This window comes from Peromyscus eremicus, chromosome 20 (assembly GCF_949786415.1).
Source record: "Peromyscus eremicus chromosome 20, PerEre_H2_v1, whole genome shotgun sequence".
Taxonomy (NCBI): Eukaryota; Metazoa; Chordata; class Mammalia; order Rodentia; family Cricetidae; genus Peromyscus; species Peromyscus eremicus.
The window spans coordinates 3,630,961-3,650,646 of record NC_081436.1 but is presented as its reverse complement, the minus strand read 5'-3'; the positions used below and the strand labels follow the sequence as shown (position 1 = coordinate 3,650,646).

General features: G+C 40.3%; 1 protein-coding gene across 1 annotated transcript in view; it reads left to right on the top strand.

The window, feature by feature from the left end:
• Larp4 (La ribonucleoprotein 4) overlaps positions 1-17,645 on the top strand; it is a 38,463-nt gene extending 20,818 nt beyond the window's left edge. The window contains exons 10-15 of the mRNA XM_059246957.1: positions 2,370-2,582; positions 3,540-3,588; positions 7,740-7,901; positions 13,164-13,288; positions 14,227-14,395; positions 17,293-17,645. Of these exons, the coding sequence (XP_059102940.1) occupies positions 2,370-2,582; positions 3,540-3,588; positions 7,740-7,901; positions 13,164-13,288; positions 14,227-14,395; positions 17,293-17,631 (1,057 nt within the window). The 3' untranslated portion in view covers positions 17,632-17,645. The remainder of the gene's footprint in view (positions 1-2,369; positions 2,583-3,539; positions 3,589-7,739; positions 7,902-13,163; positions 13,289-14,226; positions 14,396-17,292) is intronic.
• The last annotated feature ends 2,041 nt before the right edge of the window (positions 17,646-19,686 follow it).

Sequence of the window (19,686 nt, the reverse complement as noted above, 5' to 3'; positions counted from 1 at the left end):
CATCCAGTCTAGCTGGCCCTTGAGTCTCCGGGCAGGTCTCTCATCTGCTTCCCATGTCTGCAAAGGTGTATTAGGATTACATATGCCACCCCATATAGCTTTGTATCAGTTCCCAAGGTCAAATGTTCACCTGCTTAGCCATCTCCTACAGAAATAATAGGAATACGTTCTTACTTAGATGCTGAGATACTAGCTTTTCACTACCAGCCCAATCCTTGTTTCTTTCTTGCTTCTAAGTAGTGATGGTTAGCCAGGCCTTTTTCAGTTAAAGGCTCCTGTCCCTTCAGGTTTGTATATGGTTTTTGTTTTATTGTATTATTGTTGTTTTGAGACTGGGTCTCAAAACAGACTGCATTTGTTTTGCTCTTTCTCCTGAAGAAAGGGAAAGGGAGAGTTGTGGAGAGAGAGTGTGTGTATGTGTGTGTCAGAGAGTCTTTCTACATGGCTCTCCTGTAAATCCCTACTCCAGGCTGGCTTCTCTCTCCCGAGTAGTAGGGTTAAAGCCATACACTACCCACTACTTTTTGTTCTGCTCGGCTTGGTTGTTTTGTTTTTATGTATATGTTTGAGTTTTGTTGGTATGGCTTATATTTGTTGGTTTTGTTTTTTCAGACATAGTATCTAGCTCAGAAACATGTAATGTGGTCAAGACTGTCCTTTAGACTCTTGCATCCACCTCTCAAATGCTTGGTTTACAGGCATACACTCCACATCCAGTTTCGTACCTTTTTGCAGCATTTCTTTCAACTTTTGATAGCCCAATGATGACAAGTCCTACCTAGTGAGAATGAACTAACTTGCCATGGAATAGACAGTTTTCTACTGTCCTTTCTCTCCTTTTTTCGTCCTCCACCCTTTTGGTGCCTGGACTGTGAATGTTAAGTCCCTCTCAGTGAGAGGTAAGATGATGAGACATGAGGGCTCTTTAAAGTTAATAAACTTGTGTAGTAGACTTGTACAATGCATGGTGAATTTTGGTGAATGATAGTTTCCAAACTCCATGTGAACATTGTAAATTACCTTATTTTCAGAAAAAATAGGTAACTATTCTAAAAGTTCTATTAAAGAATATACTGTAATTTTTGTTACTTTTAAAATATTTTATAATGAAATTTGGTTTTTGGTTTCTCCGTGTAGCCCTGGCTGACTTGGAACTACCTAGCTCTGTAGACCAGGCTGCCCTCAAACTTAATGAAATATTTTTGGTAGCATCATTTTAGACTGACTTGCAAAAATTTTAACCTGGCTTTCCATCGTGTCTGGGGAGTAAATTAAGGCTTTGTCCATAAAGTATGAGGCTTGTGGGGGAGAGTTGTGATTTTTGGTTTGGTTGGAAAAGTGATTCGAATTATACCTTTTTATGTTCTAATTATTCGTGGTGTTTTAAATCTGTTCAGAAAGCCAAGAAATAACATGTTATTGATAGGATCAATTGCTATCTTTAGAAACAGGTTGTAAGAAATGGGGCATATAGACTGCAAACAGTGCACCAATTATAAATCTCATACTTCCTTTTAAATTTGCTATAAAGCCAAGGTCCTCTGTTACTTAGGTTTTGTTTTTAATGTTTGTTTGTCTATCTATCTATTTATTTATTTATTTTTCTGGGACAGGGTCTCACTATATAGCTCTCACTGTCCTGGAACTCTATTTGTAGGCAAGGCTGGCCTTGAACTCACAGAGATGCACCTGCTTCTGCCTCCTGAGTGCTGGAATTAAATGCATATACCACCACTGCCCTTTTTTAGTTGTTTTGTTTGTTTGGTTAGAGATAAGGTCTTTGTAGCCCTGTCTTTTCTGGAATTCAGTATTTTCCTCTAATTTTGATAAACAGAATTTTCCCATGTGTGTGATTATAAATAGATAAAAACAAATACAGTGTTTTTGGTCACCTCATACAAGAATATGTGGGGTTGTTTTTGTTTTTTAACTCCCATTGGTGGTTTCACCCTCACCCAGATACCTGGTACAGCTTTATTAGTAAATGTAAAGCCTGGTGTCTTTGGTGGGTTTTTTTGTTTTTTTGTTTGTTTTGTTTTGTTTTGTTTTTGGTAACAGTAAAATCCTAACTGTGGCTTTGTTTCTATTGCTTGAGACAGTTTCTCTGTTGTAGCCCTGACTGTCTGTCCTGGAATTTCCTATGGACACCAGGTTGGCCTTAGTGCTGAGATTAAAGATGTGCCCCACCAGACTTGGTACTGACTGATTTTGATGTTGAGGTAGAAGTAGCTTTATCTAGAACTTCAGATTTTTTTTCCCAAATTTTGTCAAACACATTACATAATGTGAAAATTCCTTTACCTTTTCTTAAAAATACTGCATCAGAGCTGTAACATTTTCTTGACTTACCCTTTGTATATCTTTTCTAGTGTGAAACCTCATTTTAGGTCATCCAGTGGTTCAGAACACTCAACAGAGGGCTCTGTGTCATTGGGGGATGGACCATTGAGCAGATCTAGTTCAAGGAACTTTCTCTCGGAACGGCATAACCCTACAGTAACAGGGAATCAAGAACAAACTTACCTTCCAAAGGAGGCTCCCATTTTACAGATGGAACAGAATGGGGACTTTGGTAGAGGCAGGTAAGGAATTGTTGTATATATAAAAATTATTTAGTCATAACATGTTCATCTTGGGCTTGAGAGATGGCTCAGAGGTTAAAAGCACTGACTGTTCTTCCAGAGATCCTGAGTTCAATTCCCAGCACCTACATGGTAGCTCACAACCATCCGTAATGAGATCTGGTGCCCTCTTCTGGCCTGCAGACATACATGCTGTATACATAATAAATAAATAAATCTTAAAAAATAAATAAATAACATGTTCATCTTTAATGTTGAAAACCATCTGATGATTTTTGTTCTTTATTAATTATTGCTGTGTGAATATCTTAAATGAATTCATTGTTCTTATAAATTAATTAATAGGACTTGGGAAGACTTAGTTTTAGTTTTGAAATGAGGGTTTGGCAATGCTAGGCTTTTGAACAAATGTTGTCAAACATCTCATTTAAGCACCACCACTGAGTTAGACCTTCACCTCTGAGTCAGTGGGAGGTCTTTGGAGGGGGGCTTGTTTTGTTTTGTTTTTACCCCTGCTTGGCCTGGAACTTGCAATGTAGAAACTAGGCTGGCCTCAGAATTCTCAGAGACTCAACTTCCTCTGCCTTCTAAGAGGATTGGAGGTGTGCTTCTCCCATGTCTGACCCTGCCTTCTCCTTTGACTTTCTCCTTCCTTCTCAACTGTGAGAGTGGAGTTCTGTTTTGTCTACTCTGGCTAAATTAGACTTTAAAAGACTTCTTATGTGGAAAATATATTGCTTATAGAAGTGGGTCCAGCTTACTTTGTGGTCGTAGTAGTTAGTGAACTTTTTTGTGGATTAGCTCAAGATCTCTTCAAAAGAATTTACTTCACTCCTTAGTAACAATGGAGGAATAGCACCAATTTTGAACATGTCAATATTTTAAGTAGAATCTTTTATAGGAAATAAGTGCATGTGTTCAAGAATTTGACCTGGGTTCTTCTTCTCTTGTTCAAAGGAGAACGCTTTTCAGAGGTCGGAGACGAAGAGAAGATGACAGGATCCCAGTAAGTGTTTTCATCTTTGTATCTTTAGAATTCTTTTTCCTTTGGTCTGTCTTTCCTTTCTGGTTTTATTTTGTTAATTATTTAAACAAAAATAATTGATCCTGATATTGATCTGAAAGTCATTTATACATTCACTCTCTAGTGCTAATTAGCTGTTTGAGGTTGTATTGCTAATATTTTATATCTAGCATATTCAGTTAAAGGCGTGGTGCTTCCCTTTAGTTTCAGCTCCCAGAAACAGGCACTTCACGCCAGCCTAGTCTACAGAGTAAGTTCTAGTCCAGCCATGGTTGTGGGGTAGGAGAGGTAATTCAATTTGAAGGTTTATTACGTTATTGTCACTTGATCTTTGTGTTTAGGCAGTGCCTCACTTTATAGCCCATATTGGCTTCCAACTCAGTCCTACTGCCTCAGCTTCCCAAATACTAGGATTATAGGTGGACAGTGCCATACCCAGCTCCGTCTGTTAACTATGTAAAGATGTGTTACTTTGCCTGCCTGTGAGGCACCTGATTGGTCTAATAAAACGCTGAATGGCCAATAGCTAGGCAGTAGAGGGGTAGGCAGGGCTGGCGTGAAGAGAGAATAAGTAGGAGGAGGAATCTAGGCTCAAGAGGAAAGAGAGGGAGACATCCTGAGCCAGGTAGCCACCAGCCAGACACAGGAGCAGCAGGGAAATTAGGATATACAGAATGAAAGAAAGGCCTTTAAGTTGTAAGCTAGTAGGGCTAACATAAGGCCAAACGTTCATAACTAAGAATAAGCCTCCATGTCATGATTTGGGGGCCAGTGGTCCGAGAAAGCCTGCTACATTAAGAAAGCCTGGTACACCTGTCTGTTGCTCATAAACAGCACTGGTATCAGTAATGCAGTGATAACCTCCTTAATTAATTTTACCTGATTTTACTATGACCAGATACCGGACAGAAGCAGTTTACAGGTGGAAAGGCGTATTTTGGTTTGTAGTTTTTAGGGCATATAGTAGGGAAGACAGGGAAGTTGAAGTGGCTCCGTAGCAGAGGGAGCACGAGGCAATGGCTCCTCACAGCTTGGCACACCAGGAAGCTAAGGGCACAGAACTAGAAGTAGAGCTGGGGGCTGGGGACATGGCCCAACAGTGAAGTGCATTTGCTACTCTTTGCCGAGCCTGATTTGGCTTTTAGCATCCACACTTTATCTCACAGCTGTTTGCAACTCTAGTGCCACAGGATCTGACGCCTTCTTCTGGCCTCTGTGTGTTCACCAAGCACACATGTGGTACACAGACATACATATAACCAAAACACCCATACACAAGAAATTATAAAAATAGGGCTGGAGAGATGGCTCAGTGGTTAAAAGCACTGACTGTTCTTCCAGAGGTCCTGAGTTCAATTCCCAGCACCTACATGGTGGCTAAAACCACTTGTAATGAGATCTGGTGCCCTCTTCTGGCCTGTAGGGACACATGCAGGCAGAATACTGTATGCATAATAAATAAATAAATCTTTAAAAAAAAAAAAAGAAATTATAAAAATGTTTAAGGGCTGGGCAGTGGTGGCACACACCTTTCTTCCCAGCACTCAGGAGGCCAAGCCAGGTGGATCTCTGTGAGTTCAGGCCAGCCTGATCTACAGAGCAAGTTCCAGGACAGGCTCCAAAGCTACACAGAGAAACCCTGTCTCAAAAAAACAAAAATAAAATAAAACAAATTAATAGTAATAATAATAATTTTTTAAAAGGACTCAAAAGGCAGAGGCAGGTGGATCTTCAGTTTCAAGGCCAGCTTGGGCTACAAGGCAAGTTCTAGCAAGCCAAAGTTAAAAAAGTAGTAAAACTTGGCTATAACCTTCAAAGGTTCACCTTCAAATAATCTACTTCAGGGAGTCAGTCCCCACAACCAGATTGTACTGTCAACTGAGCTAGGTATTAAAGCACATAATATTATGGGGACATTTTAGATCCAAGGCATAACCTCGTGTGTAGTGATCATTCCCCATGTCTAGGCATAGTTAAAGGAAAACTGTACTAGTCAGAGTTCACTAAAGAAACATGTTAAAGGGAGTCCATTAGATGTGCTTATACAGTGTGGTTGGAGTCCAGTCATGGCTGTCCTGCATCAGAGAGACCAAAAACCTAGTAGTTGTTGAGTCTGTGAGACTGAGAGCCTCAGCAGTCCAGATCTGGTATTGAGCTTCAAGGGTTCGTGGAGACCTCTTTGGCTTCAGTTCCAATTAGAGGCCCAAAGAAGCTGGTTCTAATAGCAGAAGCAGCAGCGTCAACAAGGTGGGTGAAGTCCAAGTAATGGAAAGGTTCTTTTCTTTCCATTCCTTTGGTCTTGTCCACATCTCAGGTGAATTCTTCCACATCTCTTCAAGCAACCTGATGGAGTCAGATTCTCATTGAGAGTCTCTTGCAGGTGACTAGGTTATGTGAAGTTGACATTTAAAATTAATGGCCAGGCATAGAGGCACACATATTTAATCCCATCGCTCACATGGCAGAGGCAGATGCAGGTGGATCTCTTGAGAGTTCCAGACCAGCTAGAGCTGCAAAGTGAGACCCTGTCTCAAAAAAGAACAATGAAGATGAACAGGCTAGAGAGGTCACCCGGTGGTTACTGTTCATCCAGAGAGCTTTGGTTCAGTTTCTAGCACCTATGTGGTAATTCACAACTGTCAGTAACCCAGTTCCAGTGAATTCAACACCCTTTTCTGAGTTCCACAGGCATCAGACATGTAGTTCACAGACATGCATGCAGATAGACATTCACACATAAAACAAATCTTCAGACAAAACTAACCATCACAGATCCCTACAGGTGGGATTTTTTTTTAAAGTATAGATTAAGAAAATCTGGCCAGTCAGTGGTGGCACACACCTCAACACTTGGGAGGCAGGGGCAAGTGGATCTCTGAGTTCAAGGACAGCCTGATCTACAGAGTGAGTTCAGGACAGCCAGGACTAGACAGAGAAACCCTGTCTCAAAAGAAAGGAGTGTGGGGGGGAGAGAGAAAGAAAGGGAAATCTTTATATAAGCCAAGCATGGTAGTACAGGCCTGTCTGTGGTCCTAGTACTTCGGAGGTAGAAGCAGAAGGATCAGGAGTTCAAGGATCAAAGTCCAAGTCTCTGATCTCTTGCCTCCCAGGTGTTGGATCACATTATTTTTAACTTGCTAAGGAGCAAATCCAAGCTTCATGTATGCTTAGCCAGGAATTGTGCTCAATTGTTTTATTTATGACTTTACTTTTTATGGGCAGTCATAAAGCTTTAGCCCTTGTCTTAGGGTTTCTGTTGCTGTGAAGAGACACCATGACCACAGCAACTCTTATAAAGAAAAACATTTAATTGAGACTAGCTTATAGTTTCAGCGTTTAGTCTATTTCATCATGGCAGGACATAGTGACATGCGGGCAGACATGATGCTGGGGAAGGAGATGAGAATTCTACATCTTGATCCACAGGCAACAGAGGGAACTGTGTTCCCACACTGGGTGTAGCTTAATCATATGAGACCTCAGAGCCCACCCCCAATAGTGACATACTTCCTCTGGCAAGGCCACACCTCCCAGTTATGCCAGTCCCTGTGGGCCACCAGTCTGTGAGAGCCATTCCTATTTAAACCACCACAAGCCCTGACAACATTTTTAGCATGTCAGTTGTAGCAATTCTTGTGAATCCTCAAGTAGCCATCAACGGTTGAGGAGAGAAAACAAGGCAGCCGAACGAAGGATACCTGTAATCTCAGCACTCAAGAGGATTAAACAGAAGGGTACAAGCTTCAGGCCAGCCCGGGATACATAGCATGGTCTTGTCGATGAATGGATGGATTTGGATATAATACATTAAAAATGACAGCATCAAAGGCTAAAAGTTGGCTTGAAGGAAATGAAGAGCATTGGTGTGGCCGGGCGGTGGTGACATCAGCTGTTAATCCCAGCACTCTGGAGGTAGGGGCTGGTAGATCTCTGGGAGTTTGAGGCCTCAAAAATCAAAAAAGAAAAGAAAGAAAACAGAATAGGGAGCTAAGACTGAGGTGGGGAACCAGGAATTTATAAGGAGGTAATTCTGTGTCCTTAAAAAGTCTTTTGTTTTTTTTCTTAAAGCTTCTGGAGTAGAGGGTCAGAGAAAGCATTAGGCACGTGACCTGTTTAATGGTTTGTTTTTTTAGAGACCCCAGCCTTCAACACCTGAAGCGAAGGCTCCAACACCAAAGTTTGACTTATTAGCTACAAATTTTCCTCCTTTACCTGGAAGTTCGTCAAGAATGCCAGATGAACTTGTTTTGGAGAATAGAATGTCTGATATTGTTAAAGGTGTCTGCAAAGAAAAGGTAAGCACTGTTCTTTTCGTTTGTGGGGTTATATGTTAAGTTTATCAGGATGATTGTTTAAATTCATATTTGCATTTCAATTAGTTTCTTTAGTTTGCATTTCAAATTAGTTAATTTCAAATAGTTTTCACCATTTTTCAAGAGCTTTAAAAAGGTGTATAATAAAACTCCAAAAAGTCAAGAAAGTGTTCCTTGGCCTTTGTGTCCGTCAGCTCAGTCTGGTACCTTAGCTGAATGGAGAAGAGGTGTCATTTCCACAAAGGGCCTGTACTTAACTAGTGATGTAATGAATCCTGAGCTAACTTGGTCAGTTCGGTCTTTCTAAGTAGATGCCAACCAGTGTACACATCTATCTACTTTGGGCGGGGTCTTGCTGCATATTCCAGACTGGCCTTAAATTTTCTGTTCTCCTGCCCCTGCTGTCCTAGTGCTGGGGTTGGCGTTGTAGGCGTGTGGGCCTCTCTTCATGTGGGGAATCACAGGTCTCATAAATTTTTCTTGTTTTCTACTTTAAGTTTTTCTTTTTTACGTTTGTTTATGTATGTATAGGTGTGTGGGAGAGAGCACATATATGGAGGTCAGAGGACAGCTTTTAGAAGTCAGTTCTCTCCTTCCACTGTGTGTTCCAGTGAGGTTCAATGCCAGCCTTGTGCATTGAGCAGTTTTACCCACTGAGGCGCCTCCCTAGTCCTAATTTTGTTTTAATTATAATAATACATAGACATAATGTATCTTACAATGCAGAACAGCAATCCCTGAAACTACATTTAACACCAGATTTTTTTCCCCTCCTTTTATTATGTCAAATTCACATTGCTATATATAGGGTTGTCATTGGTGATAAGATACACCAAGTGAAGGGGATTGCCAGGTAGACTAGAATATGCCATGATTTATATGCTGCTTCTCAGGGGTTTGAGACTTGTATACTGTGGTTAGTTTCTTTGGTGGTGGTGGGGGGCAGTTTTGTTGTTTGGTTGGTTTTTGTACAGCCAGTGCCTTCTACATGCATGGCTGATAGGACTTCCCTTCATCACAGGTTACTTTCTACTCTTAAAACCTTGGCTTTTGGGCTTTTAAGTACACATATATACATGCTACTCCTGAGTGTGTGTGTGTGTGTGTGTGTGTGTGTGTGTGTGTGTGTGTGTGTGAGAGGGGGGGGGGGAGAGGGAGAGCGCGCCCGAATGCAAGCGAACGGGAGAGCGCACACTAGACACTAGACAACAAGGTTGAGTGGCAGGCTTCTCATTCCACCTTGTTTGAGATGGTCTCTCTTGTTCACTACTGCAGTTTTCCTTCTGTCCATCTCATCTCCACAGTAATTCATTCGTGTGCACACACTGCAGCCAGCTTTTCTGTGGGTTCTGAGGATTCAGATTCAGGGCGTCAGTCCTGCGTGGTAATTACTTTACCCACTGTGCCCACCCCATAGCCTTGACTGCCTGACTAACAGAGATGACCTGAAACTTGCTGTGTAGAGCCAGCTGACCTGGAACAGCGATCCTTCTCCCCACTCTCCTGGGTGCTAGGATTACAAACCTTAAATATAAATTTCCCCTTCCTTGCAAATTTTATCAATGATGGATGGTAGAGCAATACAATGGTCAGGAGGGAAGGGATGAAAGTAATTAGGAAAGGAAAAATGGAAAGAGAGTATAAGAAAAATAAAAAGTATTAAAAATAAATTAGCCAGGTTGTGGTGGCACACTCCTTCAATCCTAGCACTTTAGTCAATTCTCTGAGTTCAAGGACAGCCGGGGCTACACACAGAGAATTAAATAGCTGATAGATAGATGATAGATAGATAGATAGATAGATAGATAGATAGATAGATAGATAGATAGATAGATAGATAAGGGAGGAAATAAAGAAAGGCAAGAAGGAGAAGGATGAAAAGAGGAGTGATTAGGCAGGGGAGGTTCAAACAGTCCAGAAAGGAAAGAGGATTATATATACATTTTCTGTCTAAAGATGGTTTTCTTCTCTCACATTTATCAGATTTTTTTCTGAGTATAGTTCTCAATCAGAAAATGTTTTCCCATAAAATTTTAAAGGTATTTCACTGTTTCCTGTTATTAAAAATAGAGCTGGAGAGATGGCTCAATAGTTGAGTTCCTACTGATCTGCAGTGGACCTGAGTTTGGCTCCCAGCACCTACATATGGTGGCTGATAACCACTTGTAATGTGTCTGGAGAATCTTAACAGTTCAGGCCTCTGAGGCCACCTCACTCACGTGAGATACCTACACACAAATACACGTCATTTAAAAAATAATAAAAATACATACTTAAAAAATATATTGGGCCAGGCAGTGGTGGCACACGCCTTGAATCCCAGCACTCAGGTGGATCTCTGAATTACAGGAGGAAAGCCAGGAATACATAGAGAAACCCTGTCTCAGGTATATGTATACACACACATTTATAAGTATATATATGAAAACACTAGCTATTTCAGCAGTTCTGAAGTATATACTTTTTTTATTTTACAATCAAATTAGACCGTTTTCAAATTAGAACCTATTATGGTTAAAGACACACATAAATAGCCATCCACTACAAGCTGTCCCTACACTGATTGCAGGCCTTTGCAATCACAGTTGGCATGTATAAACACTTTGAAAGGACCATAATAATGTGTGCTTCTCCCAGAATCCCATTCTCCAATTGTGGGTTGTAAACCTCCTCAGTATAGCAGGAACATGAGTATCCCTCTTTATCTGCTCTCCTTGCTCGGTCTGCTTACAGAAAAGCATTATTTTGGTTGGGGAGTGATAGTTTTCTTGCTTTCCTTTTACCCCTGAGTTGACAAGGACTTTCTTTAAGGAGCCAGGTAATAAATATTTAAGGCCTGTGGGCCAGATTCTGCCACATATTTTGTTTTGTTTTCTAATTTGTATATTTAGGGGGTGGGGTAGGGGATGGTACAGTGGGTTTGTATGTGGTGGAGTGTATTTGTTTGCACATATGCATGTGCCAGAGATCATTTCTCACTGAATGTGGTCTACCTTATTTTTGAGACGGGCCTCTATTGAGCTGGAGCTTGTTTGTTAGACTGAGCTGCCTGGCCCTGAGCCCCAGGAATGCCCCTGTCTCCACTTTCCCAATGCCGGGATCATGCAGACACAAGCCACCCCACTCAGCTGTTGATGAGTGTGCTACTGATCAGACTCTTTCCTTCATGCTTAGACCTCAAGGACCTTACCAACCGAGCCATCCTAAAGCACACTGTTTCCTTTTAAAGCCCTTTCTTTAATAACTTACAAGCCTTTCTTTGTTTAGGAGCCATAGGGAAACAGGTTTCAGACTGGTCTCTGCAGCTCAGTTTGCCAGTCATTCCTTAGACAGTATATTGTTTAATGTGTGTGGTTCTTGTGGGCCTGGCTACTTGTTTGTTTAGTTGGTTGGTTTGGTTGGATTTGGTTTGCTCTCTTTTTCTTTCTTTCTTCCTTTACTTAAATTTAAGTAAGTTTCCAGTGTTTGACATAGTTTTATTAGATTTTTTTTTATATAAATTTGTGGGTGTTTTGTTTTGTTTTAATACGTTCTGGATACTAGTCCTCTGTTAGTTACATCTATTACAAATGACATCTCAGCTTTAATGGTTTTCAGTTATTTTCCATTCTGTTTCATTGAGATTGAGTGTCATACAGCCCAGGTTAGCCTCTACCTTAGTATGTACCATATAGCCAATTCCTGATTTTCCTGTATCTCTCTTTACAGTCTTGGACTTGTGGTGATCTTGCCTTACCCTCTCAAGTGTTTGGAGATTAGAGTCAGCCATTGTGCTCAGCTATCCAGAACTCATCTTTGCAATCATGTTTCCCTTATTCCCCCTAGCAACCAACCCTTTGCTTTCTGTCTTTATGAGCTGACTCCTGTAGGTATCTCAAATGAAGTAATGCAGTGTTTACTTTTCTGTAGAATGACTTATTTTATTTAACAGAGTGTTCTCAAGGGTCGTGTTCTTTGAATACTACTTGGTTATGTTTATACATTTACTACTGGATTTGCATTGGGTTGTTTCCTTATTTGGCTCATGTAGATGATGCTATGGTGATTATTTATATGAAATTTCCTGTAGTTCTAAGTATGGGCAGAATGCCTGGCTAGACTTTTTTTTAACTGTAAGATAAATTTCATTGTTATTTGGGCACATTTTTTAAAGATTTATTTATTTTGTATGTATATAGTGTTCTGTCTGCATGTATTCCTCCAGGCCAGAAGAGGTACCAGATCTCATTACAGATAGGTGTGAGCCACCATGTGGGTGCTGGCAATTATATTCAGGACCTCTGGAAGAGCAGCCAGTACTCTTAACCTCTGAGCCATCTTTCCAGCCTCATTGGGCATATATTTTTTTTTTATTACTTTTAGATGGCATGAGTAGAATTGGTTGAAAAGTCATATGATAACTGTATTTAACTGTTTGTTGTTTCTCTCTGTGTCGCCCTGGCTGTCCTAGAACTCAATCTGTAGACTAGACCAGCCTCAGATTCACAAAGATCCTCCTGCTTCTGCCTCCTGAGTGCTGGGATTAAGGGTGTGAATCACCACACCCAGCTTCTGAATCTCTATTACAGTATAAAGCAGTCTTATTGCTGGTTGTGTAAATGGAAGTTTCTGTGCTCCACAGCCACTCTCAAAGAAACACTCAGTAAAACAAACTATTTATTATAAATGCTCAGCCAATGGCTTACGCTTATTACTAACTACCTCTTACCTTTTTTTGTTTGTTTTGTTTTGTGTTTTGTTTTTCGAGACATGGTTTCTCTGTATAGTTTTGGTGCCTGTACTGGATCTCCCTCTAGACCAGGCTGGCCTCTAACTCAAAGAGATCTGCCTGGCACTGCCTCCCAAGAGCTGGGATTGATTAAAGGTGTGCACTACCACCTCCCAGCTCTAGTTCTTACATTTTAAGTAAACACATATTTCTTACATATGCTCTGCCACTTGGTGGTACTTTTGTTAGCATGGCACATTCATGTCCTGTTCCCTCTGCACCTGGCTGGTATCTCCTGACTCCACCGTCCTTCCCATCATTCTCAGTTGGGTTTTTCCACCTAACTTCCTGCCCAGCAGCCTGTCAGCTTTTTATTAACCAATGAGAGTAATACGAATTCATAGTGTAGAAAAGGATTGTTCCATAGCATGGTTGAGTGATAATTGGGCATACTGTCAGTAGTTGTTGGACAGTTGTTTATCTTCTTTATTAATATGTTCAAATGTAATTTAAAACTCTCTTCTTTCGAATTTTAGGACAGTGAAGACTTGAGAGTTAGTTGCCCAGTGCCTGCAGAGGATGAACAGACTGACTGTGCTTCTGCCCAGCAACTCAGCAGAAGTCCTGGTCCTTCCTGTACAGCTGAGCCTCCTGCGTTAAGGTGCTTTTTTTCTTTTTCACAATTAGAGTACTTCAATATTACACTACTTTTTCTCCAGCTTGTAGCACAGAGCTGTAATTTTAGCCCTTTGAATATTGAGTAAAGAGGATTACAAGTTTGAGTTCAGCCTTGACTACACACATGGAGACCCCTTCTCGAGAGGTTGGAGGTGGAGCTGGTGAGGTTGCTCAGAAGTTGAGAGCGCCTACTTGTGAAAGAACCCAGTAAACCTTTGCTGGGTAATTGGCTCAGCATTTAAGAGCACTTGTTGCTCTTCCAGAGGACTGTAGTTCAATTTCCAGCACACATTCGTTGCTCACAACCATCTGTAACTCTAGTTCAAAGAGGATCTGATGTCCTTTTCTGACCTCTGTGGGCACACGTGGTAAAAAACATGCAGGCAAAACACACATACACATAAAGGAAATAATAAATACATATAAATAAACCAGATGTGGTAGCACACACCTTTAATCCCGAAACTTGGGAGGCAGGGGCAGGTAGTTTCTGGTTTTGAGGCTAGCCTATCTACATAGGGAATTCCAAGATTTCTAGGGCTGCTATATAGTGAGACCCTATTTCAGAAAACCAAATACAAATAAGTAAAAGTTTAGATATTTTAGGTAAGAGGGGACTTATTAAAAATGAGGACTTTATTTTTTCATATATTTTGTATGTATGCTTTGAGGGTCTCATTTATGTATTTGATCATATCTACCCCTATTTTTCTCTTTCCTAACTCTTCTTTTTCATAACCCACTGAGTCCAGTATTGGTGCTCACATGAGCATGGGTTAGAGCTGATACTGGGGTTTGGATCCCCTTCCTGGGGTTACCACGCAAGGAAGCTGACTCCCCACTTTCCTGCAGAGGTTCTCAGCGGTAGCTCAGCTGCTCCTGTGTGTTAAACTAAGCCTAATATCAAACTTTTTTCTTTAGCACAACTCAGCAAGAGAAGGATCAGATGGAGGATTCTGCAGTTCCAAAGGATGGTCTCAGTCAGATGACTGTACCTGTTTCTTCTCCAGCTACTACAAAGCCATCAAGGGCAGACACTGCTTCACCTTGCAATAGTAACGTAAATACACCCACAGCTGTGAGTCTCCAGGTAATCTGAGTAGTTTATATGAGAATAAAATACAGTAGGGTAGATGGTAAAACTTATTTTTCAGATCTGGCAAGATGGCTTAGTGAGTAAATGTGCATGATGCCATGCTGTCCTGGGTTTAACATCTGGGACTCACTTGGTAGAAAAAGACAACCAACTCCCACAAGCATAATTGTCCTCTGACCACCATAGACCCACCATGGCACATATTTATCTACACACATACAAGACAGAGAAATCTGTGTGTGTGTGTGTGTTTGTATATATATATATACACACATATATACATATGTTATTTGTTGTTGTTGTTTGTTTATTATTTGATTTTTTTGAGAAAGGGTTTCTCTATATAACACAGTCTTAGCCTGGAACTCAGAGATTCGGCTGCCTCTGCCTGCAGAGTGCTGGGATTAAAGGTGTGTGCCACCACTGCCCAGCTAATTTAACAGGCTGGCAATGGTGGTACACGCCTTTAATCCCAGCACTTGGGAAACAGAGGTAGGAGGGTCTCTGTGAGTGATGCCAACCTGGTCTATAGAGGGAGTTCAGGACAGACAAGGTTACACAGAGAATTTAAACTACTTTTTCACATAACACATTGCTAGAGCAGAGTCATTTGGGAGTATTCCAATGTGGACTGCCTGTATTACTAATAAAAGGAGGGCAGACATAATAATGCATGACTGAAATTTCATCACTCTAAAGGCAGGAGGAGCTCAATGAAATCAAAGCTAGCCATAACTAGAGTGAATTTGATGTTAGCCTGGGCTATAGAATGAGATCCTGTGCCCCCTCCCCCTTAAAAAGTTTGAAGTCATTATTTTATCTATCTATATTACAGTTAAAGGAAGTTACTTAGAGAGTTAGGGTATATTTATAATTTTAAAGATGGTGTTAGAGACATCAACCTTCCTTTTTTTTTTTTTTTTTTTTTTTTTAGTAGATTCAATAATCTATCTTTTTATTTATTTATTATGTATACAGAAGAGGGCACCAGATCTCATTACAGATGGTTGTGAGCCACCACGTGGTTGCTGGGAATTGAACTCAGGACCTCTGGAAGAGCAGTCAATACTCTTAATCTCTGAGCCATCTCTCCAGCCCCGACATCAACCTTCTTAATATTCTTGTTTTATTTTACTATTTTTATTAGCGTGTTTTATAAATTATTACCATATGTAAAATAATATGTTTCATTATGACATTTTAAACATGAATGTAATGTACTTTGGCAACTGTGAGGGGAGCATGGATGAGCTAGGAAGCTACAACATGGTGAGCTAGGGGCTGACCTCCCCAGATGGGGAGGAGCAGATGCTGAGTGGTTGGAGCTGCTGTGGCGGGTACTTCCCGGGCACAGGCCTCTGAATAGCAGTGGAATCACTTTATTTCATCATCATTTAATCTTTGGGGGCTGGGGAGATAGCCCAATGCTTTCTAAGTTTAGGTTCTCCAGCATCCCCACAGAAGCTAGATGAAGTGGTACACACTTAGAGCCTCAGTGCTGGAGGACCTTGGGCTCAATGACTTCTAGGCTCAGTGCAAGACACTGTCTCTAGAGATGAGGTGAAGTGCAGTAGAGGAACATACTCAGCATTCTTCTCTGGCTTCCACAAGCAGATACGCAGGCAAGTACAACACACACACACATGCAAGCAAGTATACACCCCCCCCCCCCACACACACACACACACACACACACACACGGTCATATCTGGCAGGTTTTTTTGTTTGGTTGGTTGTTTTTGTTTTTTGTTTTTTGTTTTTTTTGTTTTTTGTTTTTTGGTTTTTTTTTTTGGTTTTGTTTTTTGGTTTTTTTTTTTTTTGGTTTTTTGGTTTTTCGAGACAGGGTTTCTCTGTGTAGCTTTGTGCCTTTTCTGGAACTCCCTTTTTTAGACCAGGCCGGCCTCGAACTCCCAGAGATCTACCTGCCTCTGCCTCCCGAGTGCTGGGATTAAAGGTGTGCACCACCACTGCTGGCAATATCTGGTGCTTTTACCAATATTGATAAAGCTGACAAAAGTATCCCTTCTGCAAAGTTCCTCAACTAAAATTATTGGGTCAAGATGTGGCAAGATGGTTCTGTGGGTATAATCTTGCCTGGAGAGCCTGCAGATCTAATTTGATCCCCCAAACCCACGGTGGAAGCAAAGATCCAACTCTCAGAATCTGTCCTCTGATCACATACATGCTATATACCATGTTCACACACATCACAAACGGACAGTAATTATAATTAAGTGAATGGGCTAGTGAGATGGTTCAACAGATAAAGGTGCTTGTCACCAAGTTTGACAACCTGATTTTGCTTTGCTTTACATTGCTTTGTTTATTACAGATAAAGTTTCTCTGTGTAGCCCTGGCTGTCTAGGAACCTGCTCTGTAGACCAGGCTGGCCTTGAACTCACAAAGATCCAACTGCCTCTGCCTCCTGAGTGAGAGGTGTACGCCACCTCTGCCTGGCCTGACAACCTGAACTTGATCCTTGGAGCACAAAAGAGAACTGGCTCATTCATAGAAATCTAACTCCATATGTGAACTATGGTGAGGAACACAGAAAAACAGTGGTGATGGCCAGGCGGTGGTGGGGCACACCTTTAATCCCAGCACTCAGGAGGCAGAGACTGGAGGGTTTCTGAGTTCAAGGCCAGCCTGGTCTACAGAGTGAGTTCCAGGACAGCTAAGGCTGTCACACAGAGAAACCCTGTCTCGAAAACACAATAATAAGTTTTTTTTAAGTTTAAGTAAAAAGTTTTAGAGAAATTCCAAAGGCATTAACTGTACACTATAGCAATGTACATGAGAGTACATATTTTCCTTTCCTAGACAGTAACATTACTATCCTCTGGTTAAAGCCAGAAATATACACCATAATTGTTTTTCGTATCTTTTTAAAGGAACCTCGAAAGTTAAGTTATGCTGAAGTGTGTCAGAAGCCTCCTAAAGAGCCATCTCCAGTTCCTGTACAGCCACTACGGGAACTTCGATCCAATGTCGTGTCTCCCACCAGAAATGAAGAGAACGGAGCTCCTGAGAAGCCTGTTGAAAAAGCACATGAGAAACCAGAAACAAGGGCTAGTAAGGATCATTGTGGCTTCCGCGGCAATACCATTCCCAGGGGAGCAGCTGGAAAAATCAGGGAACAGAGACGCCAGTTTAGCCATAGGGCTACACCTCAGGGAATGACTCGACGTAATGGGAAGGAGCAGTTCGTGCCACCCAGATCACCAAAGTAAAAACAAACCGTAACTTCTCTCTTCCCATTAAACTTGAGCCTATATTGAACTGTTCTGGAGGGAGGAAGTAGCCAGGAAAGATGGGAAGTATGTCCTTAAATAATAGATTTTGGAATTGTAAGAGGAGCCCAAAATTCATCTCTAAACATTTTTCAAATGCTGGAGGATTCCAATCAGTATAAATATATATAAATATATATATACACATATATATATATAAATATAATTTTCTATTTTTGTTTTTGATTTTAATTTGCAGGGATTTTCTGCCTGGAATCAATTTTGAGGGTTCAGATTTAGCTTGGGAGAGAAAACAAAAAAACATTATACATCCTTCAGTATAGGAGACGAGGGAGTGAGAGAAAATATTTTTTGAAGAAATTTTGACATTTCTGTAAAAATTAGAAATTACTTTTTTTAATCTATTTAAAGTTTGGCTTGAAGAATGCCATCTCTTGACTAAATGGCCTTGTGTTGCAAAGCAGATCAGTAGCTGGGGTGTCTGTTCTGGGTATGAGTGTGTGCAAACGTGATTTAAGCCAAATCTGTTGTCATGTTAGTAAATGATTTGAAAACTGAATGTAATACTTGAGTAGATTTTTTTTGTAGTTTGGACTTTAGTTTTTTGACATTACTAATTTTGTATTGTATTGAGCTAGCTATTAAGCTCTGATTGTGTGTGAAGCTGTGACTACCAATCAGTTTGATATTCAAGAAAAGAATAGAGATTATTCAAAAAAAAATTGAAAAATTCTGTTTTAGACCTGAATACTGGATAGGTCAAATAGATTTCAGAGGTTCAAACTGCCCTGTGACTTTTTTTTTTCCCCCCACTTCTCTTTAAAATGGGAGACAAATTTTTTTCTTAGTTGTTTATTTGTCTCTGTTCTTTGACTTTTCACCCCCAGAAGCAAAATAACCAACCGTTTCCTGGATTGTGGTTTCTCACTACTTCGACCAGTTTAATCAAATCATATAACTACCCTAAATATTATAATGGATTATTGAAAGATTTTATTCTTCTATTAAAGAAGTTAGAATTTTAGATCTCAGAATGGTACTGGCCTGCCATTAATTTATTTGTATTGATGTTAAAAATGAAACAAAGTGCTTCTGGGTGTGGTGGCAGACATCTTTAATTCCAGCTTCCGAGGCAAAGGCAGGTGGATCTGGGTTCCTGGCCCGCCTGGTTTTCATGAGATCCTGTCCATGCAGGCCTACCTAGTGAGAGACCCTGTCTCCAAAAAAAAAAAAAAAAAAAAAAAAAAAAGATGAAAGAATAAAAGATGAAGCAATGTAAAAGAGGAAAAAAAATTTAAGAATTAATTTGGGGGACTTTTTCTTTTTACAATATTTGGCATCTTTCTGCCCCACCCCCCCCAAAAAATACAGTTTGGAATTTACTGACTAAAAACAGCAAGTCAGGGAATTTTTGAGATAAAGTGAGAAAAATGGTTGAAGAAAATAAATGCATAATTTCTCAGTGAATAAAGTTGTAGCTGTCATATATTAAATAGGCAAGTTGACATACTGGTATTTAGAAAACAGCTCAAAAATGATAAACCATGTTGCATTAATCGTTTTAAGTCATACCATTTTTATAGTTCTATGTAGGGTGGTGGTGGTTTATTTTTTGCTTAGGGATAGTTTACAATAGTAAGAACTGTCCCTTATATTAGTGAGTTTCGTATGTACAAATTGAAACTGTAAATTGTGAACACTGGAAAGCAACATTGTGACATAAACATCGTAGTAATATATTTAAAATGAATGTAAATGGAAGTTAAAATTACATTACTGTGAAAATTACCTTCCAACTCTTAAGTGTCAGAGATTTGTGTTAGTGGGTAATTCTTAAAAGCTTTGAAAACACTGCACGATCCGTGTAACCAGAATTATTATTTCTTTGTAACTTATTCAACTTGACAAGCGCTTTTGATTTGGTGGGTTGATAACATGGTATATTTGCTCAGTTGGAAATGATTATTTCTACATACTATTTTTTTAATCATATACTAGTTGAAACATACAATAAAACTACCTGTACTAAAATTT